Consider the following 26,153-nt stretch of genomic DNA (forward strand, 5'->3'; position numbering starts at 1 on the left):
CCTCACTTTTACTCACCAATAAAGCGGTAGCTGCTACACTTCTCAAACAGGTGGGGAGTGATCTTGCTACCGTGTCCAATTGGGCACTGTAGTATGCTACGGGCCTACTGGCATCACCATGTTTTTGTGTAAGGACACCTGCAGCACAACCATCGGCTTCCGTACAATATAAATCAAAAGGTTTTTCATAATCGGGTATTCCCAATGCAGGAGCTTTTGTCAGGCTATCCTTAAGATTAAGAAAAGCCTGTTCTGATTCCTCAGTGTGTGTGACGCGATCGGGCTTTGAGGAAGAGACTAGTTCCTGTAAAGGCAAGGCCAAAATAGAAAAACCTGGGATCCACATTCGGCAATATCCACACATTCCCAAGAAGGTACGAATTTGCTGTTGATTCTGCAGCAGTGTCATGTTTTGTATGGCCTGGATTCTATCATTTGTGAGATGTCGTAACCCCTGGGTTAGGCAATGTCCCAAATATTTTACTCTGGGCTGCCACGGCTGTAACTTGTCCTTAGCCACTTTGTGTCCTGTTTGCGAGAGATGAAGTAACAAAAGTTTAGTATCATTCACACATGACATAAATGAGTCAGAACATAGCAATAAATCATCCACATATTGAATTAGAACTGATCCATTGGCAGGTTGAAAAGCTTGTAAACAGTCATGCAATGCCTGGGAGAAAATACTGGGGCTGTCTATGAAACCTTGGGGCAATCGTGTCCATGTATATTGCACACCTCTGTATGTAAATGCGAATAGGTACTGACAGTCAGGGTGGAGAGGCACAGAGAAGAAAGCAGAACAGAGGTCAATGACAGTGAAATGGGTTGCATTTGGTGGGATCTGCATCAGAATGACAGCTGGATTCGGCACTACAGGGAATTGGCTCTCTACTACCTTATTAACACCTCTAAGGTCTTGCACCAGCCTATAACCCCTCCCACCACTCTTCTTTACTGGAAAGATGGGACTGTTGGCTACACTAGCTGTACGAACTAAAATTCCCTGTTGCAATAATCGCTCGATTATTGGAAACACCCCTAGTTCTACTTCCTGTTTTAGTGGGTACTGGGGAATTTTTGGAGCTTGCCTACCGCTTTTTAAGTGTATCATTACCGGGCTTACGTCTGCCATTAATCCAGTGTCCTGTCCATCTTTTGTCCAAAGGGAATCTGGAATTTGGGACATTTCATCTACTTGTGATGGATTTTCTTTTAAAACTGTAGAGTGGTACATTATCCTTTGTGGGGTGTCTAACATATCCCGCACCTCGTATACCATTCTCTCTGGGATATATAAATATACACCATCAGGGGTGCAATATATGACACATCCCATTTTACATAACAAGTCTCTGCCCAGCAGGTTAGTAGGAGCCGCGGCAGCCAGAAGAAAAGAATTTCTGGTATGCAACGGCCCAATACTAACTTCTGCGGGTCTGGTTAAAGGATAATGTTCCACCTTACCTGTCACACCCATTGTTGGTATTGTCTCGTTGGTCACCTGTAAATTAACGGGAGATTTCATCACTGACTTGGTCGCCCCTGTGTCTACAAGAAAAGGATATTCAGTACCAGCTACATCAACCATCAAGACCGGTTCTTCCCAAGTACTTCCCGTTAACCTGACTATCTGTAGACTACAGGAAAGACCTGACCCCTAGCGTTGGCTACCATTCTCCAATAAAGCATTTACGGCTACAATTGGAGCTGGTGCTTGCTGAATATTTGCTGATCTCTGTGCATATCCCTTATGGGGATATCCAGGTTTCCCTTGGTGTGGGGTCCATACTCTTTTTACTGTGTAGTTTCTACTTAAGTGTCCTGTTTGTTTGCAATTAAAACATGTCCGTGATTCAGGTGAAAGCATGTGTTGTTGTGAAGTTTGAGCAGAGGGCAAAGGTGGTGGATATGGGTAAGGATAGGGAGGGTAAGGGTATTGTGGGGGAAAAGAAGTGGGTGGATATCCTGGGACCTGTGGTTGCATTGGGTTAGTGGGATAGAGTTATGTTTGTTGTTGAGTGGGGTTAGTGAGAGCAACTTGTTCTGGCATGAGTGTGTGTGCAAGTGCAAGCGTGTCTGTTGGCTGTGATGTTAACGTCATTCTCTCCAGAGCTTGTATACTGACAGCCATTAATTTTTCGCTCTGGGTCTCCCTCTTTTTTGAGATGTTTTTGTCATGTTCTAAGGCAGACTCTATGAGGTTATCTATTGTAAGTCCCCGCCAGCCAGGCTGTGAGGTCTGAACCCGAGTTTTTAAATTCTCTTTTAACCCATCCATTAATATCGTGACTATCATTCCCCTGTGGTGAATGCTATCTTTAATCTCCTCTATCCCAGTGTACTGTGTGATAGCCTGCAGAGCCCGGTCGCAATATTCTTCTGCAGTTTCACTCTCTTTTTGTTTGATTGTGAAGATTTTGTTCCAGTTAACTACTACTGGAAAATATATACCCAATTGAGTCACAATGCGGGAAATGTTACCTTGGTTTTCTTGGTCTGTTAAGGGAACGTCGCCATCCAATACACAGTCCGTGATAAATTTTGTCACGTCGGTATTGTGTGGCAGGCAGGCCCTTAACACCACACGCCAATCTTTATTAGTGGGCTCATGAGAACTACCCAAATTTCTCAAAAATCTTTGACATTTGGCTAGTTCCTTTTTGGGATTGGGGAAATCATTTATGATGGAATTCAGTTCTGCTCTTGTCCATGGACAATGCATTACTACTTCCCTCGTGGGCACTACACCGTTTGCATCTGCATTTCCATTTGGAACAGTTATTGTCCGAATGGGATGCAGACCGGCAGCGTTGCTACCTCTGACCTGGTTACCTGGCTGGGGGTTTAATCTGCTGCTGCTATGTATGGTATTAACAACTTCCTCAATGGGTGCCGAGTGTATTAACACTTCCCTTGCTGTTACCGATGGAGATGGCGGCACCACCCGTGATTGTGGTGATGCAGCATCTATCATTTGTACAGCATGGGAAATAGCAGACATTACAATAGGCTCATCTTCTACATCATAAACATTTTCTTTATGGTTACTTAAGAGGGGGTACAAATTACTTGTTACATTTTTATTGGTATTTTTGGTAACCGTACTTGCACCTCCATCCACATAAGGTGGGGGAGGTGAGCGTGAACTGCTGGCAATACTCTCCACGACGCTACTTTGCCGTCCGTGCGCGCAAATTTGCGGCTCGCCCGTATTGCAACTCAGCGTCGCGGATGTATTTTCTGGCAATGCGTTCGCAACGCTAGTTTGCGTCGTTTGCACATTTTTAAGCCAAGCATCCCCTTCATGCTGCCATATTTTTAAACATTCAAAATATTTAATCTTTTTCTCTCGGGATCGCACCATACTGATGTGATCCTGGACATTATCTAACACATTTTTGTCAAAACTACCAATTCTGGGAAACGGTCTAACACTCTTTCTCGTCATATTAAACCATATATCACAATACCTTATTGCATAAGTACCGTACTTAGTATGCATAATACGACGGGCTGATCCAATCGGAGCCTCCATTAGCAGCACATCATTGCTTAACATTTCTACCATTTGCGTGGCTCCCATTTTGAGACAACTCCTACGCTTTTCAATAAAAATTTAAACTGGTGAAAGACAATCAAGATACTTTCACTTACTTGTGAACGATTTAAGTCGGCGGCGCCCACACACCTGGATAAGATTTCGTAAGGCCACTTCCACACATAGATAAGTTTTGAAACAGGCAACTTCCAGACCCGGATAAGCTTTAGTAAGGTAACTTCCAAACCTATGAGAGTTTGTATGTCGGACACTCTCACGCACCTCTATACAACAAAGACAACATGTACACCTGCTACTGTGTTTAGAACGGTAAAGCTGCTTACCGAGCGACTAGGCTAACCCTTGCACCTAGCCCTTAAGAATCATACGGTACCCTTAACTTTAGGGAATAAATTACCCCTACCAACAATACACACAATATTACACAATTTTTCTCTGCGCAGAAAATAAATGTTTAACCCAGATATTGGTAGATAGGAAAAATGTAAACCTCAATGGCTTTGTTCAAACACGTGGCAGCAGAACCGGAAGTGCGTATACGCTATTGTGCGATCGTCCGCATACACAATTATGCAACTACCACACAAGCGTATAATTACTTTTTTTTTTTTTTTTTACTGTGTACGCAAAAATGCGTTTTAGCTGCGTACGCAAATACTGCAGCACCCCTCTAAACACAAGGTTCTATCAACAGAGGAAAAACAAACTTTTTTTCCTCTGTTGTCCCTGGATTCTAATCAGCGCTTCCTCTACACAATAACCGGCAGTACGCTCTCAGCAACACTGTGGTAATGAAAGACGAATGCGTCTCCCAAAAGGCGCCTCCACCCTTTTGCTGAGAGAGGACTGACTGAGTGTTATCGTGTATCAGATAGTGTGATAAACCGATGAGCCCCCACTGTTGAATTCGTCAATAAACCTTTTAATATATTCCTTCCTATAAACCTCTAAGATTCACCTGCCTAGAACCTCTAAGACAAAACCCTGCCTAAAACCTCTAAACAGAACGCTAATTGCGTACGCAGTTTGACCGCAAATAAAGACAGGAGTGGAATCTGTGTTTCCAACGCACAAGTATTATTCAGGTAAAAGTACAGTCAGTTACACGCAATCTATACATACACAAGTTAGGCGTAAAAGGAAATAATACAGACCCAAGTACGGTTATACATACGCTGTGCCTCTGGACCCAGAGATAGACTTCTGACTAGATATCCTCAGTTCACCCAAAATTCAGCATGAACTGGCCAACCAGTGTTCGGACACATGTATTTATTCCCCCCCAGACTGAAACAGGACAAAGGGGGAACTTCCTGCTGATCTCATTGGTTCCCAGAGGAGAAGCATATGTAACGACACATTTAACAGGTTGTTTCAAATAGACTTTCCCTGCCTCTAACAGCCGGAGTCTTTCTGGTAACGCCTCCTGTAACATTCCATCAACTAAACATTTTGTTGCTTGTAAGTTCTGCGATCCGTAACTTGAGTTTGCATGATGCGATCTCTCCACCGATAACACCGGGATTCTGTAAAAAGCGTACGCATCAGAACGAAACCAAACACACCTTGCTTATCATGTATAATACCTTAGATATCAAAAAACTCTATTTCTTAGCATTTAAACTAACTTAACCAACTTGAATCATACAGTTTGATGCTAATGGAACCTTGTGTGCGAATATGTAGTGTGTGAGTATTCGGGGTTTGATATAAGGGCGCTAGTTATTAATGGGTGAGATTTAAATGCATAATTTCTCATATGCGAAGTGAACATCCAGCAGTGTGGATGGCTGAGGGTTGTAGTTCTACATGCCCTCTGTCAGCAGGCCCCCACCTGTTGTGTGTTCAAAGGAAAACAAAACCTCTTTTGTTCTCACAGACTCTTGTGTGACATGCAAATGTATTACCACCTCAAGCTGTGGAATTTGGGGCCATCCTGTCTAGGATTCAGACTAATCCAATTGTGTAGATATTATATTACAATTGCCACAACTATACTTTATCTGCATCCAGGGATTCCCAATTTGTATGTAAAAATACCCATTGTCTCTTCTTATTTACTTTTACTCAGAAAGCTTGTTTTTCCAGTTGCCCTTGGTAGGTTAACCAAAACATTGCCATCTGTTCTTAGCTCCTGAGTTATAACTTGAATTGACGCTGACCACAAAAATGGTGTCTTGCGATCTCATTTCCAAAATGGAGTCTTGCGGCCATTTGCAAGATGGCGTCGCTGCGATTAAATTTTAAACTGAACTTGTCTCAGCCAATTATTCAGCTTCGACACTTCAGACACACACCTGCCTTCTTTAGAGAGAGGGTAGACCTCATCTCTAGGCCTGAGGCCATTCGACACATGTGACGGTCCTCCGCAAGTTACAACTAATATATATTCTGAATCATTTCTATGTACTCTTAATTGCAATGAAAATAATGAAAGACATAAGCATGCATATATTCGTGAATTGCTGAAGGAATATATATGGTCACATTTTCCGGCATTATCAGTTCCATCCTCATGAAATTTGAGGGGTCATAACTCCGTACAAAGTTCATATCTCTCATAAATTGCATCGTCTGATTTCTTCTTAATGCATTGGAACATCTTCTTGAAGCATTTCACTAATATATAGAAAATCAACAACATTATCATGACAAAAAAAAAATATTATTCTTCCCAATGTGTACATAACATTGCTTAACCAATTTCCAACCCATGCAATCTAGGTACTGGGGTTCCACCAGGTGAACCAGCTGTCGGGAATCACACCCTCATGTTTATTTTTTCAGTAAATTCATTTTTAACCTGAGTAATTTCAATTAAACTTTATTTTATTTATTCTGCATCAGAAGAATTTGTGATGTATGTATGACACTTTAACTCATATACTGTTTGTAATGTGACACAATATCCAAAGTTACAGCTGTAAGGTAGTGTGTGCTACATTTTAAATCAGTGTTTTATTGCTTGAAACTCTCCTACCACAATGTCTGCGATATTGTTTATTAATTCCCTATGTACCAAATGTCATTATGTTACCAAATCTCAAACCAACCTTATAACTTTGGGACAGTGTAAAGAGGTGCTTGTACTTTTCCATACACCATTTGTATTTCTATTTACCATTCTTACACAGTAATTATTTCATATGTTTCTTTTAGATTTTCTGTTGTGTTACCTTTGCATCAAGTAGCAATGTTCTTATAAGACCCTTTTCAAAAGAATTCACCGGTAACCATCAATAAGCCTTATGCCCACACATATAACATAACCCCTGTGGTAGTGTCATGGTTTATTAGACAATGTGTTAGAAAAAGCATTATAAGGAATATTACAACGGGCACCCTTTTCATCCACGCTTTCTTCTTGCTTGTTCCATTCTGCGATATGATGACTGTATGTTTTATTGTACCCCAACATGCCTTCTGTTATTACAGTTTATTAATGCACTCACATATATTTTTTTTTATTAGGTTTTGTGTATTTAATAATTTCTAAAAGATCCCCAAACAAGTTTCATTCAGTAAGATCCTCCTTGTAAGATTGTGTTACAAACACTGGTTCCCAAATAAATACCTTCAGCTCCTGTACCATTTTGTTAATAGACATGATGCTGTACCATTTTGTTAATAGACATGATGTTGTCCTGATCATACCTTGGATACCTTGCTAATTTTAAACCTAGGGAACCTGTGACATTATAAGGTTCAAGTGTGTGAGTTCCACATAGTGAGTGAAGTGTTGTTTGATTTGAGTGCAATGAAATAGACATTAGCACAACATTCCCTGAATGACATGGTGACTACATACCCAACAATCAACTTTATTGTTCTTTCTATAAGCTCATGATAAGTGTCCAGGGAAGAAGTGTCAGTTTGTATAGAGATGCTGTCTTTGCACCATTGTATACCCCTTTTCTGAATTTAAACCACAGTATTTACATATACACCTTGGAATTGTGAGACAAACTTTCACACCTTTGCCTTACAGTAATGACTCTTTTTTTTCCCGATACTTCATCAGATGTATCTTGCACCTAGTACCAGTATGAGACCTTATTTACCTGTTATGTATTTCTCTTTCAAACATTTTAATTATTTTTTCCCTTGGTCTTTTGACCATCCTCTGATGCGTACCTCTACCTGGGAGTATGAGTAGGAAAATGATTGTGTGCGTCTTTTATGACTCTTAATGTGATTAAAACCATATCCCTTATGATCATGAGTTTTAAAATAGGAGTGGAGTCTACCAATATGACCCCAGCAGTAGCCCTAGGATAACTCTCCACACTGTCCTCATCAGTCACCAGTCCTTGTCAGCTCCTATTCACTATAAAAAAATAAAAAATTTTAAAAATGCAACAAATATAACTTTGAAACAACAGAATTACAGCGCTAGAACAACAATAAATGTCATAAAATTTATATTTAATATATATAAAATAAAAATTAAGAAACAATGAATTAATTCATTAAAAACAACATCCGATCCACCCCAAACTCCTAATCCATATATCCTGGGAGGAGTGTGTGTCCAGTATAGGTAGTGCTCAAATACTGTGTATCCAAGTCTGATAATTACCAAGTCCAATGTCCAAATATTATGGGGTCCCAATTAGCAGTGCTGGCAAGCTACCGCATACATCCGATCCCCTGGTCATAGGTATGGCGATTCGCTGGTACAGCTAAAAAGGCACGTGAAGAACAAAATTCGCACTCCTTGTTGGAAATGGGGTGGTGGAAGCTATCACAACCACAGGCTGACGCGTTTCGCTGTGCCAAAACCACAGCTTTATCAAAGGTGATATTGTGGTTGTGAGAAAGTCCATTTATAGTGTCCAGTCCAAGATGGTTGCTAATTAGCAGCTGTTACCACTTAGCATACAAACATAAAAATCAGACAACATATTGAACATACATTATATTCTAATAAGGGAGACAGACTTACCCAAAATAAAAAGGAGACAATGTGTTTAAAATAGTATGTTTAGATCGTATAAGACCTTGCCGTTACCAAACTGTAATCTCCTACCCCCACGTGATGTAGCAGGATATCTATGGGGAGTAAGGAGCTATTGGCATAGTAACCATCAACAATGTTTTCAATAGGACCGTTTTCACCACGTGACACCCTTCTGTGTCACATGGTAAGGACTTCCGTAATTGGCAGGCATTCTAATCACATGAGCAGCGCATTAATGTAGGTAAAACCCACACTCTCTCTGTGGCCTCCGCTCACGTGATCGACAAATATTTCAATCACATGATTCTAATCATGTGATTGTTGGCATAGTAACCATCGTCAACATTTTCAAATGATCCACCGTATGACAGCATCATATGTCATAAAGTACGGACTTAGAAAATACATATAAACAAACAATCAATATGTGCAACTTGTATTGGTCTAGAACTAATCCGCGCAGATGCTGGATCTTCCACTCACGGGATCGTCGGACATTCCGATCACGTGATATCAACAAACAGCACGTAATCTTAGATAATAGACACAAATATATCCACATGTAATATTTGCTACTCATACAATGTGAGCAAACATCAAATGTTAGACATATTCAGTCCAAACATAAAGAAATATAGAGCATTCTTATAATAATAGCAACATACAAATATAGGGGCCTAGGATATGTGCCCCAAGTAGTTGGTATAGCATGTATCTTAATTAAAGTGCAAAAAGCTTTCTAGTCATATATGCAGCACAATGCGAATATTTAATATTTGATATAAAGAGACCCACACTCTATCTGTGGCCTCCGCTCACATAATCGGCAAATAGCCATCATTAAAATAATAAGCAGACAGTCTATATGCGCAACTTGTTTTCAATATGTCGCACAGACGTAGAGTCTTCCACTCGTGTGATCGTCGAACATTCCGATCACGTGATGTCAACAAACAGCACGTAATCTAGAGTGGTATACACATACATGCATCTACATAAACACAGTGAGAGCAAACGTCAAAAGTTAAATAGGTTCAGTCTATGCAATATTAAGTAGTTACACCAGTATGGGGGCATATCTTGGGTGCCCCAATAGACTAGTGCAACATATATCTAATTATGTTACAAAAAACCACACATTCTAAAGATAGATCTCCTACTCTATCCATCTTGCATCATTCATTAAATATAGCATATTCTATCAAAAAGAGAGACAGGGAAAGGATTAACAGGAATGGCAGAAAGTTATCTAGAGGAGGTATTTCTACTCTAACAGGGGACAGAGTTCAGTTCTATCATTTCACTCAGACCCTTAGGATATAAAGAGTCCATTTTGAATGCAAAAAAAAAAAAATGCAACAAATATAACTTTTCCAATCAATGGATACACAGAGGCTTGATCACCAATAGCCATCTTTCCTTTTCTTTGTTCACAACCCGCAGAACACTACTAATAATGTCCCCGATTCTGTGAACCTTATCTTGGCCTGAACTGTGACTTTGATCAGGCCCATCATCAAATAAGTTTGTTAAATTTAAATCACAGTCAAAATCTTTATCTGCGTCTCCTTTTGCTGTAACTGACCTCACCGCCGGGTTGGCAACCTTCTTGCAGTGAGATTTTGTGAATCCAATTGTCCTTTTCAGCCACATCGAGGTTGTTAGCAGAACCTGGAACGGGCCTTGCCATCGATCTATGAGACAACCAGAACATAAGAAATTTCTCACCAGTACATAGTCTCCAGACTGGACTCCATGACAAGGTTCTTCTGGGAGTCTCTTCATAAGCTTTTCTTCAGATGCTGTGAGAATTGTAGAACATAGTCCGTAGTTAAATCATATAACAATGACAAGTCTGTTGCTGGACTTACAATAAGGATAGGCAGTTTTCCAAAAAGTAGCTCATAAGGCACAGGTTAAGTGGCTGCTTTAGAGTGATGTGAATGCTATACAAAACCAGAGGTAAAAGCCCCCAGTCAACTCACGGTAGTCTCCATACCCACCTCATCTAACTTGTACTCAATGTTGGTGTTTACACATTCAATTTTGCTTTTTTTATAAACCCATATATTGACATATTGCTTGTAATACCTTCCCTGTAAAATGTGTACCTCTGTCACCTTCAACAACACATGGGATACGATATTATATCCGGAAACATAAATAACTGCACAATTTCTTTGCTGTAAATGATGCTACACATGATGACAGATTTCTGTGACAACATCCAGAAACTGTGAAGTACTCCCAAACAACAAATGGTTAGATAAACACAAGGTATCCAGGACACATTGAACCTGCTAATGATAGTGAGATTAGTCGCAGGAAGGACACGATATAAGTAATAATCATCAATTGAATCAGCTGAATCAGATCTTACAGTTCACTTCTGGGGAATAGTCATAAACAAATTGTTGATTAGAATAAACAGGCATAAATATAGCAGTAAGGTTAGACATTTAAGTTAGCTTCAGAGACCATAGTCTGTGAGATACAAATCTTGGTATTATTGATTAAAATAAGCAAGCATAGAGAAAGCAATAAGCTTAAGCATTACATCAACATTGTCATCACCAGAGACAGCAACCTCTGGGGTTCAAATCTTGAAAAAAAACAAAATAATAAAAACAAAAGGGGGGTCAACCGGGCCAGCTGTGAGAGCCGGGGGCGCTGCCGGTGCTGTTGGCCGACTGCCACCTTGTTCCACCTCTTAGCCACCTCCTGCCATATTGCCAGACATTGCAAATACTTAACCCTATTCTTCACCAACTTAAACAAAAATGATTGTTGCTTTCAAAGCCTCCAAAAGAGATTGGTCAAATGTGCCAGCCATGGGGAAATGACCAGAGGTCCATCTGGTCATCTCACTTCACCCTGCAACAAACTTCACACTCTCATCTCTGTACTTATCTTTCATAATTGCATACATACTTGTCATTCCTAATCACACATGCTTTTGTTTTATTATTATTCCTAGATCCCGCATTGCGCTACCCTCATTCCCCATCCCATCCCCATTGCATTCCTTTAAACATATTTTTTTTTTTAAATGACTACCCTCTTAACTCTTTTCAACTCACTCGATGCCATATTAAAAAAATGTCTGTCTTTCTCTTTTCTTTTTTTTCTTTCTCTACTGCAAAAATAAAACTCCATTTGTTTTTCTCAAATAGCCAATCTCTATGACCTTGAAATGGGAACACTCTTCCAGCTCCTCAAAGAAGTTTTAACAATTGCAATGAGAAACAATTCTTTCTTAAGTACAAGTTTTGTTAGTGGGATACCTTTACAATTTCATGGTAAACTACCCTGGTTTCAGATTTCCGTTTCAACAAACCAATTCCTTCTCACCTTCATTCAAACAACCATTACCATCCAGGTGCGTCACGCGCCATTCTCCCCATACTGTGTAGCTTATCAACCTCTGTACCCTCAAATTACTTGCTCTTACCCTCTTATCACTTACATTAACCACCTTCAACCCCATACAAGTACCTAGATAATGTTGCCTTTTAAAAATCAAATGAGATTAACTGTTTCTTTCACTTTAAAATTGTGACATGTCTGTCAAAATGAAAACCCCAAAAAACCTACCCTCGTGTTACCTTTCGTTATCAGGTCAACACCTCTCATCTGACCTCGTTAACAGATTTGTACTTCAATTACCTTGTGCCCCCCTTTATTAGTGTTCAGGACACCTTTTGCATCACTTGTAAATACACAAGTCTATTTATATACCTGCCTTCGTTATCCGGTATCTTTAAATTTATATCTAACCCCGTGGATTTCTCTCTTTGTTTACAATATTACCCCACAATTCACATAACCAGATTCACGTCTCTCTACTCCACTTCTCATACAAGGCATACTACAGAGGAAAATGGGAAAACGCTAGGTCATCAAATGCCTCTTGTCCTAACCCCTTGATGACATTAAAAAAAAATTTAGAACCACAAAAGCAACCACCAAAAAAACTCAACAATACTGCCCCTAATTTCTGGGAGAAATGACTCAAGTACAATTTAAAATTTCTGGAAACAAGGAATCAAACAACAATTCTAAAAAACTGCTTCCGTCGGAATCCAAGTCCTCAATTTCTAGTAAAACCGAATCAAATGACAAATCACTCTCTAACAACACTATTGAATCGAAATAATCAAACCTCAATTCCTCAATTTCCAAGAAAAGCAAATCAACATTTTCCTAATATTTTATGATATAGGTAAACTAACCTATGGTAATCAAATCCCTTACTAAATTTAACACAGCAACATATGCACAATTAAGACATATCAGGGGTCCCTGTCAATGAAAGAGAAAGACAGAAGAGTGAGGAAAGGTAAAAGACAGGATGCACAACCTTTTCTTCTTTTTTTTTTTTTTTAAAGAAAAAAGAGTTATAGATCACTCACACAAGTTGCATACACTGCTGTCTACGGTTTTATAGTGTCTTTTTTTTTACACAAGACCCTAATCTAGCTGGGGCCCCCAAGATTGATAACGCAATGTGTTTTGGATATTATTTATAAACCTTACTTATTATAAGAAGAAATGAAATAGTTCACACCAATACCAACTCTAAAATAAATGACAATGTTTTACTTAAAAGCATTGTATTATTGACAAAGCAGACTTATAACATAAAAAACATTAGTTCAGCAGCAGTGACAAAATGATTATTTGCAATGCCTAGCCTAGACTCACAAGGTGACAGCCCTGTTTATACTTACAGCCCAGCGTCCCGAGACTCTCTCGGCCTACGATCGCTCCTTCTCAACTCGACTGACCCCTCCCCTATTTGATCAATCTTTTAGACTTTTTCCCTCTCTGCTACTGACATATTCTAAAATGACGAATTAATGAATTCAATATTCATGCGCACTAAACATTTCACTGATAATATGTTATAATCATAACAAAACCTATAATCTCCTTTCTATGTTCTCAAAATACTGGTGACCGCTTATAGGCCAAGGCTATCCCGATTAGCACCCTTCTTGCTTAGACAGATCTGAGACCTACTGTCTCCTAGTCTGTTAGTATTAAACTAACCTATTATTCTGTCTTGCTAGAGAAGAAAATGGTTTTCATCAGTTCTAAGTCACACCTATTTTCGTAATAACACCTATACCTTTAGATTATACAATATTAACCAATAATAACTGTTGCTTCAGACACACACCTGCCTACTTTAGAGAGAGGGTAGACCTCATCTCTAGGCCTGAGGCCATTTGACACATGTGACGGTCCTCCACAATTTACAACTAATATATATTCTGAATCATTTCTATGTACTCTTAATTGCAATGAAAATAATGAAAGACATAAGCATGCATATATTCGTGAATTGCTGAAGGAATATATATGGTCACATATTCCTGGCGTTATCAGCTCCAACTTGAGCTCATAGAATGAGCCAAGAAAACTCCAAGTAACTGATAATACCAGGTGATAAAACCTGGACATGAATGCCCAGAAAATTGTTAACACTTACAAATTTGCTAATTATTGTATAATCTTGTATGCTTAACAACATTTTGCATTAGCATGCAAGTATGCACACGCATGAACGGGACTATATGATTTACTTAGGATACACCCCTATCTATAATCTGAATAACACCACCTGGATCCATTCATTACCCAGAGCGCTTTGCTTCCTTGTGAAAATGTCCGTCTTTCTTTCAAATCCATGGCATGAAGTTCGGTACAGCTGATCATGTGACTCCACAGCAGGAGGAAATGGCTTCTTGCTGTACCACTATCCTTTTTTCTTTGTAAATGACACTGTGTGAATTTCACACTGATTGGAAAATATGTTCTGCAATTTATTTTTTTCATGTTCTTTATTAATTGAACACTCCCAGCTTAAGGAGGGTTAAAAAGATGATCAGGATACCTTTCAATTGCCCTTCCTCCTGTAAGTGATGCTTAACACCATTAGTTATGGCTGTGATTCCCATTAACTTTGTAGATGTTTATCATCATTATGCCAATTGGCTTTTTTCTACCAATTAAACATATCGCTGAAACATGGGACTACACTTGTTGCATTTAAATATAATGTATGTGTATATCTGATTAAAATAGATATTTTTAATAGAACATGTGATTAATATTTTGTTAATAATGTACTTATGTACATACAAATGTTTCATTTATTAAAGTCATAGAATAGCAGTTATACTAATTCCGTTTTCCTCCATGGTGACATGTCATCTCTCCTTCTCCTGTGACCTAAGATTACTGCAGAACACGTCTAGTTACACAGAAATAAATGGCTTCTTCTATTGGAACTGGAAATTCCACAATTTAAAACTCCAGATTATCTGTCATATCTGATAATTCTTAGCAGACTGAAATCCACACATGTGCTCTGTCGCAAGAGAACCGACGTCAGTCTTTCCAGCCTAATGTATCTGGTATCACTGTGCCAGTAGTAATTATGCTGTAATTAAAGGAAACTCACACTATAGAATACAATACACACAGAATAGTAAAAAAAAAATTGCCTTTAAACAGGAAACTTTTAGCTTTAGTTTTTAGTTGAGTGTTGAAATGGGGCAGTTTAGTTACAACAATGCCCTCACAGCCTATTGGTCCTTGCTGTTGCAGATTTCCTTGAAAACTCTTCTCTCCTATCTGTTTTCTACTATTAGATAGCCGCAAGAGTTTTATCTGAAAATCTTCTCAAAGAATCTTATTATTGAACAAATTCTACCCACAAAGAACAATCAAGGCTAATAAACTGACATAGTAAAGTATATAAACAGCAAATATGGCGATTCTCAATGCAAATACACTTCCTTTCGTACAATTGTGTCCCCCCAGTTTTAACGAAAAACGCCAAGAAGATGGTGGCATCTGCGGGGGTGCAGAAGTTTGCACCAGTCAATGGGAGGAGTTTGGTGGATTGGGTATGGATTAGATGCAGGAGGGATTGTGTTTCCCATGATATTGTTTAAATCAGAAAAAAGGATGAATAGGGGGCATTGGTATATCCTTCTTCTGCAAAAGGACTTTGAGCAATGTCCATACACACAAAAGTGACACATCATAAATACAGCACTGGGGTCTATTCACTCATATAACTAATGCTGGACATACACTATGCAATTATCTGTCAGATATCTGTCCAATCTGGCTGGTTGGAATGAAAACCTGGTAATGTATGGGAGCAAATGAGATTCGACCATCTGGTCCCAAACACATGAAAATGGACAAAAAATGATTATTCAAATTGGTTAAATATGTTTGATTTAACTAATTTGTCTGCACAAACATGTTTGACTGTTTTCCAGTGTTCATGAGCAAATGGTCAATTATCATTTGCTCCCATACACTACCAGGTTTTCATTCCAACCAGCCAGATTGGACAGATAATTGTATAGTGTATGCCCAGCATTAGTTTAAGATATCAATGAAGATAAACCAAGCAGCATTTTAGTAGAAAAATATTAGAGTTTAGCTTAATGAAATGGGCTGCCCTAAATTGGAAGTAGGTTGGACTTTGATGTACAGTGTTTATTGGCTCCATAATACACATTTTCAAGGGCATCCTCAAACCCACAAATGTAGGCACATTTTCCTGGGGAAGTATCTGGGCCATATAATGGACATGTGCCTCTGATGACAAGAAGAAGCCATTTGTAAATTACCCTTATTGTGCAGAAAATGGTCCAATCTGCCAACACACATACAAAGAATATTATTAGTACATAATAATCAAAATTTGCAGGATGATATCCTAATAGACATTTATGATAAAGATATTTTGAGCTCCACACATGTAGTGACAATTGTAAGAGCTCACTGAATACAATCACATCAGACCTGGTCTAGAGCTGAGTTTAGACTTTGGGGTCCCTTGTGGACACAAGTCACTCCGATTTTGAAATACGCAGAACTCACAATACACAGAACCACAATTTGCAGTCATATTTTTTTCAGTCAACTGTAAATGAGACCCTTTGTGTGTGGGCACATGTGCTCTTTGTACATGTATAGGAGTATAGAAATTTAAAACTCTGTAGGCAACAAATTGCAACAATGATGCTAGATAGTTTATAGCTATTGAATTTACTGACATATTAACTTTGCTGATATGGAAAGTCCTATTTCTCTGAGGCAGTTTTATAAGGAATGATTTGCAGGAAATTCACCTTTTAGGAGCATTTCAAAGTCAGACGCAGATCATCAATAGCCCAATTCTTATTGCAAAACCACCAGTGCCCCCAAGCTGGATACACAAACACAACTTATCCACCTTCTTGGATATACACAATATTCCCTTTGTGCTAATAGCCATATCCAACATCCTGGAAGAGTCTGTGGACAGAAATAAGTTTTTCCATTAACTTAAAAAACAACCATTGTCTTTTCCATGCAGTCAATGTATTGAATCTGCACACCTGTGACCATGACAAACAGAATATTAGAGAATAACAAAACTAATATTGTACTGTCACTAAAGCACCAATAAGGCCTTGGTGTAGAAATGTACTGTATGTCCTGACACAAACCCCAAGGAGGTTGCAGTTGTAGGATTTTACCTTATGCATGTTTGACTATGGTAGTGACGTCATGAAACTTGTTGTGTGGAAGTAATTACTAAGCTGTGGTGATGTCCAGTAGTTTTTGTGCATTGCTGGCACAGTACTATTGTGGTTTCAGTGGCATTATGCTTAATGAGTAATTAAAAATAAAATAACTAAATTGGCTACATAATACATGAATATTGTACTGTATACTACCATGTTTCGCTGACATTTTGAATTACTGTGTTTTTTTGTACTTCAACATAGCACAACTAATGTATGGAAGCAGAACTTGAATGCTTGTTCAGCTGGGTTCTCATGCATGATCAAATCAATAATTACAGTATAGTATCATTGTGACTCCATTTTTAAGCAATAAATACATTTAAGTTGTTAATTTTAGGGCTACACATGATATTTCTCTCTAGCAGAGCCGTCCATCTGAAATGGCTCTATTCACAATGTACAGTGGTAGTTTAGAGCTGAGCAGTTAATTTATGGTGTGCGATTTCCTTGCCATACCTGTGTTCATTCTCCTTGATCTTTCTCTCGCTGCTGTCAGTCTACCAGTCCACTCATCAGCTTCAGATTTCTGTAATTACATAAAAGCCCAGGCCTAGGATGGCAGAATTACAGCTGTGACAGCCTGCCCCCCATGTCATCGTCTTACCACAATTTCCTTATGTATGCCAGTCTGCATAATCTGCTATCGATCTAATGATGTATGAATGAGACCCGTTAGAGGTTGTTTGGGCCAGTGGAGCAGCCAAAAAGTGAAATCCAGGCCTGGCTCTATGTGTTTGCTAATCCATGGCCATCCAGGTTAATTTGATAGGGGTGTAGTAGAATTATGTCGACATTCACAATGTCAAAATTCATTAAGTCGACATGAGTGTCAACATGGTTGTAATGTCGACATTGTCAACATTATAAACATGTCAACATGCTCAATTTACACCTCCACATACCTGTCCCACATTATTTACACCTCCATATACCTGTCCCACATCATTTACACCTCCACATATCTGTTCACCTCCACATACCTGTCCCACATCATTTACGCCTCCACATACCTGTCCTACATCATTTACCCCATTTTTGAGCTTTTTAGTGAAATTCACCTGAAAACTGACCAGTCTTTGGAAAATTATGCTATAAGCCCTTCAAGTGTGTGATTATTCATTGGGAGGGATGTATCAGAGGTTCTGCACTGTCCCAAAATTTTTACCTTAAAATAAAGTTTTTACACCTTTTCACCTGCTCAGGTGGTGCACACAAGAGAAACACAAATTTCCTCAGAGAAAGCAACACAAGTTTGGAATTGGATTGCAGCCAGGGGCGTATCTATAATGGGTACAGGGTGTGCGGGGAACACGGGCCCCTGGGTCTAGGGGGGCCCTGCACTGCACACCCTGCACCCATAATATTACTTACCTTTCCGGAGTCTCACGTCTGCGCGGGGGTCCAGCGCTGTAAAACGACTGGAAAATGGCCGTGGTGGCCACTTTCCTGTCGTTTGCGCATGCAAAGTACAGGGAAAATGGCCGCCGCGGCCATTTTCCCAGTGACCTGTGCATGCATTATAGACTCTGGGCACACTCTAGTGCCCAGAGTCTATAACTCTGGGGCACGTGTCGAAGACTGCATATGGGCCCCCCTCCTCTTTAGAAACGCCCCTGATTGCAACCGTAATATGCAGTGCGAGTCCACCGTAAAAACAGCTCACAGGACCCAACTCACATCTAATAGGATTGAGCTCTTTGTTTCATTGGTTTAATGTCTAACCTCAATCGTTATCCCTAGCACTTACCGTTTTGAAATAATATATAAAATATTAAGTCATAATCACAAAAAGAAAATGTAATTATTTTCTTTTATGACCAAATCTCTCTCAAATGTGGCTGTTATTTATTGTTCTGACCATCACCTTCTCTCTTTTTAACCTGTCCCTCTCTCCTTCCCCTCCTCTACCTCCAAAAGCCACCATTACTAAGCGTAACATTGACGCTATTGACACAGTTTCCTTTTCTTCCCTGCTTGACTCACTTCTCTCCCCTATCCTCTCTCTCTCCTGCCCTGAACAAGCCACTTCCCTATACAACGCCTCCCTTACTTCTGCTCTGGACTCTGTTGCCCAGGCGATCACTACTCACACTCGCAGATCTACTCCTCAACCCTGGCATTCCAAATGCACCAGATACCTGCAAAAGTGTTCTCGAACCACCGAGCGACAGTGGAGAAGATCACACTCTGAGGCAGATTTTTTCCATTTCAAATTTATGCTCTCATCCTATAGTGCTGATCTCTCCCTCTCTAAACAGTCATATTTCAAGATCCTCATCTCCTCTCAGTCCTCTAATCCCCAGCGTCTCTTCACCACTTACAACTCCCTCCTCCCTCCTCTGCCCAACCCCTCCTCCCCTCCCCACTCTCTGCCCTCGACTTTGCTACCTACATCTAAAATTGATTCCATATGTCAGGACATCATATCCAACCAGTCCCCCAGCTCTCCACCTCCTCCTTTCCCAGACCACCCCTCCCGATCAACTTTACCAACTCTAACATCCTTCTCCCCTGTATCTGGAGAGAAAGTCATGGCCCTCATCCGGTCCCCCCCCTTCCACCTCCCCCCTTGATCCTACCTCCTCCGCTTCTTCTCTCTTTCAGCCTGCTCCCATCTTGCCGACCTCATTAACCTCTCCCTCTCATCAGGCACTGTTCCTTCTGCATTCAAGCATGCCCTTGTCTCCCCCATTCTTAAAAAATCTACCCTTGATCCTAACCTTCTTTCTAACTACCAACCCATCTCTCTCCTCCCTTTTGCCTCCAAACTCCTTGAGCAGATTGTCTACAACCGCCTTACTGCTTTTTTTCCTCCCACTCCCTCCTTGACCCTTTTCAGTCCGGCTTCCGTTCTCTCCACTCCACTAAAACTGCCCTCACGAAAGTCAGCAACAACCTCCTTGCTGCCAAATCCAAAGGCCACTACTCTCTTTTTTTTATTTATTAACAGTTTCTTATATAGCGCAGCATATTCCGTTGCGCTTTACAATTGTTGCTTTTGACACTGTGGACCACCCTCTCCTGCTGCATATCCTTCACTCCCTTGGTCTACATGACACTGCCCTCTCCTGGCTGTCCTCCTACCTCTCTGACCGATCTTTCTCAGTTTCCTCTCATGACTCCTCTCCCCCCCCCCCCCACAGCCTCTTACAGTAGGTGTTCCCCAAGGTTCTGTTCTTGGACCTCTCCTATTCTCCCTCTATACTCCCTCGCTAGGTGAACTCATCAGCTCTTTTGACCTCCATTATCATCTCTATGCTGATGATACTCAGATCTACCTTTCCTCCCCTGATCTCTCCCCCTCTCTTCTCACTCGTATCTCCAACTGTCTCCCTGCTATCTCTTCCTGGATTTCTAAGACTGAGCTGATAGTCTTCCCTCCTTCCCACATAACCTCACTTCTCACTATTTCTTTATCAATTGATGGACTAACTATCTCATCTAGTCCCAAGGTGCGCTCTTTTGGTGTTATCCTGGACTCAACCCTCTCCTTCAAACCACATATCCAGAATCTTTCACAGTCCTGTCGTTTCCATCTCAAAAATATTTCTAAGATCAGACCCTATCTCACCCAGGATGCTACTAAAACCCTCATACACTCACTGGTCATCTCCAGATTGGACTACTGTAACCTCCTCCTTTCTGGCCTCCCCAAATCCCATCTCTCTTCTCTCAAGTCTATCCTTAACGCTTCTGCATGGCTTATCTTCCTCTCCAAACGCTCTACATCTGCCTCCCCTCTCCTACAAGCCCTCCACTGGCTCCCCTTCCCTTTCAGAACCCAATTTAAGGTTCTAACGTTCGCTTACAAAGCCCTCACCCAATCTTCTCCCATATACATCTCTGATCTCATCTCCCTTCACTCTCCTCTCCGCTCTCTTCGTTCAACGAATGCACGCCGCCTTTCATGCCAGCTGATTACTCCCACCTCCAAGATTTTACCCGCAATGCTCCCCACCTCTGGAACTCTCTCCCACTCCCATCAGACTCTCCACCTCTTTGCAATCCTTCAAACGGGCTTTCAAGACCCACTACTTCATCAAAGCCTTCCAGCTATCATTCTAACTCCCTGCTACATGCTCCTTCCTCCCCATCTACCCATCAAACCGGTTTGTCTTCCCCTCCCTTTTAGAATGTAAGCTCTTACGAGTAGGGCCCTCTACCCTCTTGTGCTTCTCCCTACTTTAGTTTCATCTACTTCTTACTCACCACTAGGGCACCTAACACTTGGTTTCTTATGCTCTGTTGCTTATCTGGGTGTTATGGTCGCTAATGTAGCAATATATATTATCCATGTCCTGGTCCTGTATTGTATTGTTCTGTAACTCGCTTGTCTACAATTTGTTTATGTACTTTGTAAGGCGCTGCGGAACCCTTGTGGCGCCATATAAATAAATGATAATAATAATAATTGCTAATCCGGAATGGAAGGATCTCTCATCTGTCTGCTTAAACTACTTTTTAGTGTGAATTAATGTTTAAAACAATAAATCTTTAGCTCTGTCGCACTAAATTTTATGTAGAAGTAGTTTGACTAATAAATTTCCTGTCAGCTTGCATTGTTTTTACTTTTGTACTGGTAATCATGTGTGATTTAGACCCTAAGGATATTAATGAAGGTTAAGCCAGATAAAGAACTTTAGTAGCAGAGAGCAACCTCATTGTGCTACTTCCATGTATACAGCTCAGTATGTTATTAAAAGTATTAAATATCCTGCTGCACTGCTGACCTCTGTTATGGGGGACCAACATGGGTCTGCGGGGTTTATGTTGTTCACCCTGCTGATTGGCTGGTGTCGGTTGCTGCGCTGTGTACTTTAGCAGCTTTGGGATGCAAAGTGGCTGTATTTGCGGGCAGCACTGGAAGCCAGATATACTACCTTATGTAGTGTGAGATTCCATTCATCTAATGTGAGGACCCATGTGTCTGCCATGCCATCCATTCATTTTATGCTAGCAGCCTCACTGTCATCATTAGTTCCGGAACTTGCACCATAGCTTTATATATACCCTCTGGACACTCACACAACACTCCCACAAGTCAGGGCAGTTTTGTGCGACCATATTGTCTCCACCCAATTTCAGGGAAAGACAGATTTGACCAAGTTCCATTGGATTCTGACTAGGACGGACATGCACAAAAATGTGTAAATTCGCCTCTGCGCATGCGTTGTATGCAAATACTCGCTGTTTGCCTCCATGCACAGAGGTGCGTCTGACTTAGCCCCTATGTCAGTAAATTACTTCCGTCCCTATATGTACATCTGTAGTGAATGTATAGTTCAGACCTCAGTTTGAATGCTATATCTATGCATGGACTCATTTTAGCTGTTTCCTCTACAGACTACCCAAAAACAAGGTGGAGAAACCTACTCCTGTCACCCTCCAACCTGAGACGGGAGAGCCAGATAGGTACCCAGTAAAACCTTCTAGGGCACAGCAGGAAATGACTACAGACATCATGGCGGGAATAATCAGGTAATATAACACAACTGTTACCGTCTATCACCATATATACTAATCTTATGCAACCTGTGCCAGACCCACCACCACTTGTCTTATAATACTTTGCTGTGATACCATATATTGCACTGCAATACCATACACACCAATTGAGAGGTGCCTTATTACCTCTTCTAATATGGACTTGTGAAATGTGAGGTGTTTTTCCTACCCCATGTCTAATATTAAATGATCAGTGCATTTCTGTACAGGACTAAAACCAGCAATGTTAGTGTTACAGAATAATCTAGAACTATTTAATCTGCAATGGAGTATTAATGTATGACTCTGTAAAGATCTCAGTGACTGAATATATAGCATTTTTCTTGTAGAAATCTCTTGGATGACAGGCAGTTTCATGAAGCGCTAGAGCAGATGCAGAACGATCTTCTCCCTTACTTCAGCCAACTGCACAGCCAGGTAAACTGCCCAAATACAACCGTCATCCCTGAGATTCCAAGTGTAAAGGCAATGCAGACCCCAACAGCAGAAGAGGAGAAGGACATTGTGAAGTCACCAGCGTCTCAGCCAGTACTAGATGTGACACATGAGAAGACTGAAACCACAAATTTGCTTTTTCTACAGGAGGAACTGAAAGAGACGATTAAAAGGTAGTTGGGGCAATGCGGGTAGCAGACCTTGGATCTGTGGGCATTAGTGTGTGCTTTCCTCTTCACCTACAGACCACTGGCATCAAATTAAATATCAAATGATGTAATTTACCAGATCTTTTATTTCGTAGCACTAACCATATTCTGCTACTGCGCCTTCCATGACTGGCACTATACTAATAATTATTGGTACTTTTCCTCCATATATTCTCTTACAAAGTCATTCCCCGCTCTACCCCTCAGTCCCATAATCACAGTACAATTTTAGGGTTTAAAAATGAAGCTGAAGATCATAGAGAAATTGGGAGGAAACAGGCTGGATCAGTAACTGGAGATCAGACAATTTATATAGAAGCAAGGAATAAGTGTTGCCCGGCCCCAGTGTTGTGCACCGAGTTCACCTTTGAACCTGGCACCTGGTGACATTAGCCGGCATAAACCCTACACTGACAAAGGGACAGCATAGGGGCAGACATGCCCGTAAACAGGAGGCAATCATGAAAGGGGCCAGGAGGGAAAATGCCTTGCTGGAAGCAACTGGGGAAGTTTTGTCGATATAATCAAATGCCCCAAAAACAATTGCGTGTGTACAGTCTATAGAGGATCAGATTCTATTTCTGATCAGATAGGATGTAATATCCAATTGGCAGATGACTATATTGGCAGTTATATAGTTCTCCACTCTGTCATCTGCCATCAAAGTAACAACTAGTGAGTTGAAAAGTACCAGAGAGCTGACACTCAAATATGCCATTTTCTGCACCTGACCACTAGGGGGCACTAAAACATTACATCACAAACAGCTCTAATGCTTTGGACCTCATTTTCCTTTTTTCTATGTAGGTCTATGTAACTCAATGTTTAATTTCAAGAAACATTACAGTGTCACTACATATACATCTATGAACCGCATTTTACCTTGAACAAAAAGGGAGTTTCACAACTTTAATCTCCTGTATTCCTTTCTTCCAATCTGAATGTCCTTCTTATACCCACAATATGAAGTACCAGAGTAACAAGCAATGAACGGAGAGTAGAAAGAGGTTATAATTGTGTTTCTACTCATATTAGTACATACAAGAATCATAATTTTCCTAACATTTCTGTGCCTCGTAAGCCCACAGTAGTATTGTATGTATGCACTGTATGTATGTATGTATGTATGTATGTATGTATGTATGTATATCTGTAAAAGGGTAATTTTATAAATGGATTACGGTTTGTCTTCACTTTTGGTTAGGATAGTCCCTCTTTGTATTCTTAATTCTATAATGTAATTTTTCTTCTGCTAATGATCAAAAATGGGCATGGCTTAGTTACGCTACAATAAAACATCACATTGTATTCACTTTATATATATATATATATATATATATATATATATATATATATATAAAGGTTTTTGTTTACACATTTTTCCACAAGAATTCACATTAAAAAAGAGGAAATTACTGTATCGTACAGACTATAGAGCAATACGCGATGTAGTCGGCATACCGGCGTGCGAGATGCCAACAGTCTGAATACCGGCACCAGTATCCCGACCGGCACCAGTGCCCCGACCGCCGGCATCCCGAAGGTAAGTATCGGGGTGTTAGGGGGAGGTTAGGGTTAGGTAGCAGGGTCAGGGTTAGGGTTAGGCATTAGGGGGAGGGTTAGGGTTAGGCACCGGGTAGGGAGTGTTAGGATTAGGGTGCGGGGAGGGGGAGGTTAGGGTTAGGCATTAGGGGGAGGGTTAGGGTTAGGCACCGGGTAGGGAGTGCTGGGATTAGGGTGCGGGGAGGGGGAGGTTAGGCATTAGGGGGAGGGTTAGGGTTAGGCACCGGGTAGGGAGTGTTGGGATTAGGGTGCGGGGAGGGGGAGGTTAGGGATAGGCATTAGGGGGAGGGTTAGGGTTAGGCACAGGGTAGGGAGTGTTAGGATTAGGGTGCGGGGAGGGGGAGGTTAGGGTTAGGCATTAGGGGGAGGGTTAGGGTTAGGCACCGAGTAGGGAGTGTTAGGATTAGGCTGCTGGGAAGGGGAGGTTAGGTGTAGGCACTAGGTGGGGAGGTTAGGGTTAGGCATCGGGGAGGATGGGCTAGGGTTAGGGTAGGGGCTAGAAAAATACTTATCATTACTTCCTATGGGTGTTGGGATTCTGGCTGTTGGGATGCCGCTGTCGGTATTCTGACCATCGGCATCCCGACAGCCAGGATTTCATACTCACACCCCGAGCAATACATATGTCTCTTTTAGTATGAAATTGCAGGGGAAAATTACTTTTTAAACGAAAAAAATTTTTTTTTCCTAAAAACAACATTTAAACTTTATATAAAGTCGTATAGTTATTATATCAAAGACATTTTTAAGAATTTTTTTTTTTAATTGTTTCATAGAATATCCCCTAATATTCAGCTTAATCTGTGCTGTGAATTATTTCCTAGGTCATGGCGTCAGTGACTCATAAGGGCACACAAGGCAGGGGTGCTGTATGGTGCAAGCTGCCCAGCATAAAGCCAAATCTATATAGCCTCTTCTGTGCAAAGTGTAGCCCAATGAGATCATAAACCATGGTAACAGGTTCCATTTATCATCTTTCTAGCCACTTGTGAGCAGGAGATTTCAGCTTAAACTGGGTTCACACTTGTACAATCACACTTCAGATGCGATTTTACTTTAGATTAGACCTATACAATCTAACTTGAGATCTTCGACCACCATCTGTCTAAAATATCAGATGAAAAGACCCAAAGACAGCAGTAGCATAGGCAGAACATACAGCAGCGCGTACACACTTCACCTTTAGGGCCTGATTCAGCATGGATCGCAACTGCCAAAGCGTATGGAGACGGCCGATTGTTGGGTACTGCGCATGCATCGCAGTGCACGAAGGCACCACTTTGATCGCACTGCGATCACGCAGACCATGGCGAGCC

General features: G+C 40.7%; 1 protein-coding gene across 1 annotated transcript in view; it reads left to right on the forward strand.

Annotated features, from left to right (window-relative positions):
• CFAP65 (cilia and flagella associated protein 65) overlaps positions 1–26,153 on the forward strand; it is a 173,670-nt gene that overhangs the window by 144,917 nt on the left and 2,600 nt on the right. The window contains exons 30-31 of the mRNA XM_088472350.1: positions 22,469–22,603; positions 22,960–23,238. Coding sequence (XP_088328476.1) covers positions 22,469–22,603; positions 22,960–23,238 — 414 coding nt within the window. The remainder of the gene's footprint in view (positions 1–22,468; positions 22,604–22,959; positions 23,239–26,153) is intronic.

This window comes from Taudactylus pleione, unplaced genomic scaffold, assembly GCF_031769625.1.
Source record: "Taudactylus pleione unplaced genomic scaffold, aTauple2 ptg000122l, whole genome shotgun sequence".
Classification (NCBI taxonomy): Eukaryota; Metazoa; Chordata; class Amphibia; order Anura; family Myobatrachidae; genus Taudactylus; species Taudactylus pleione.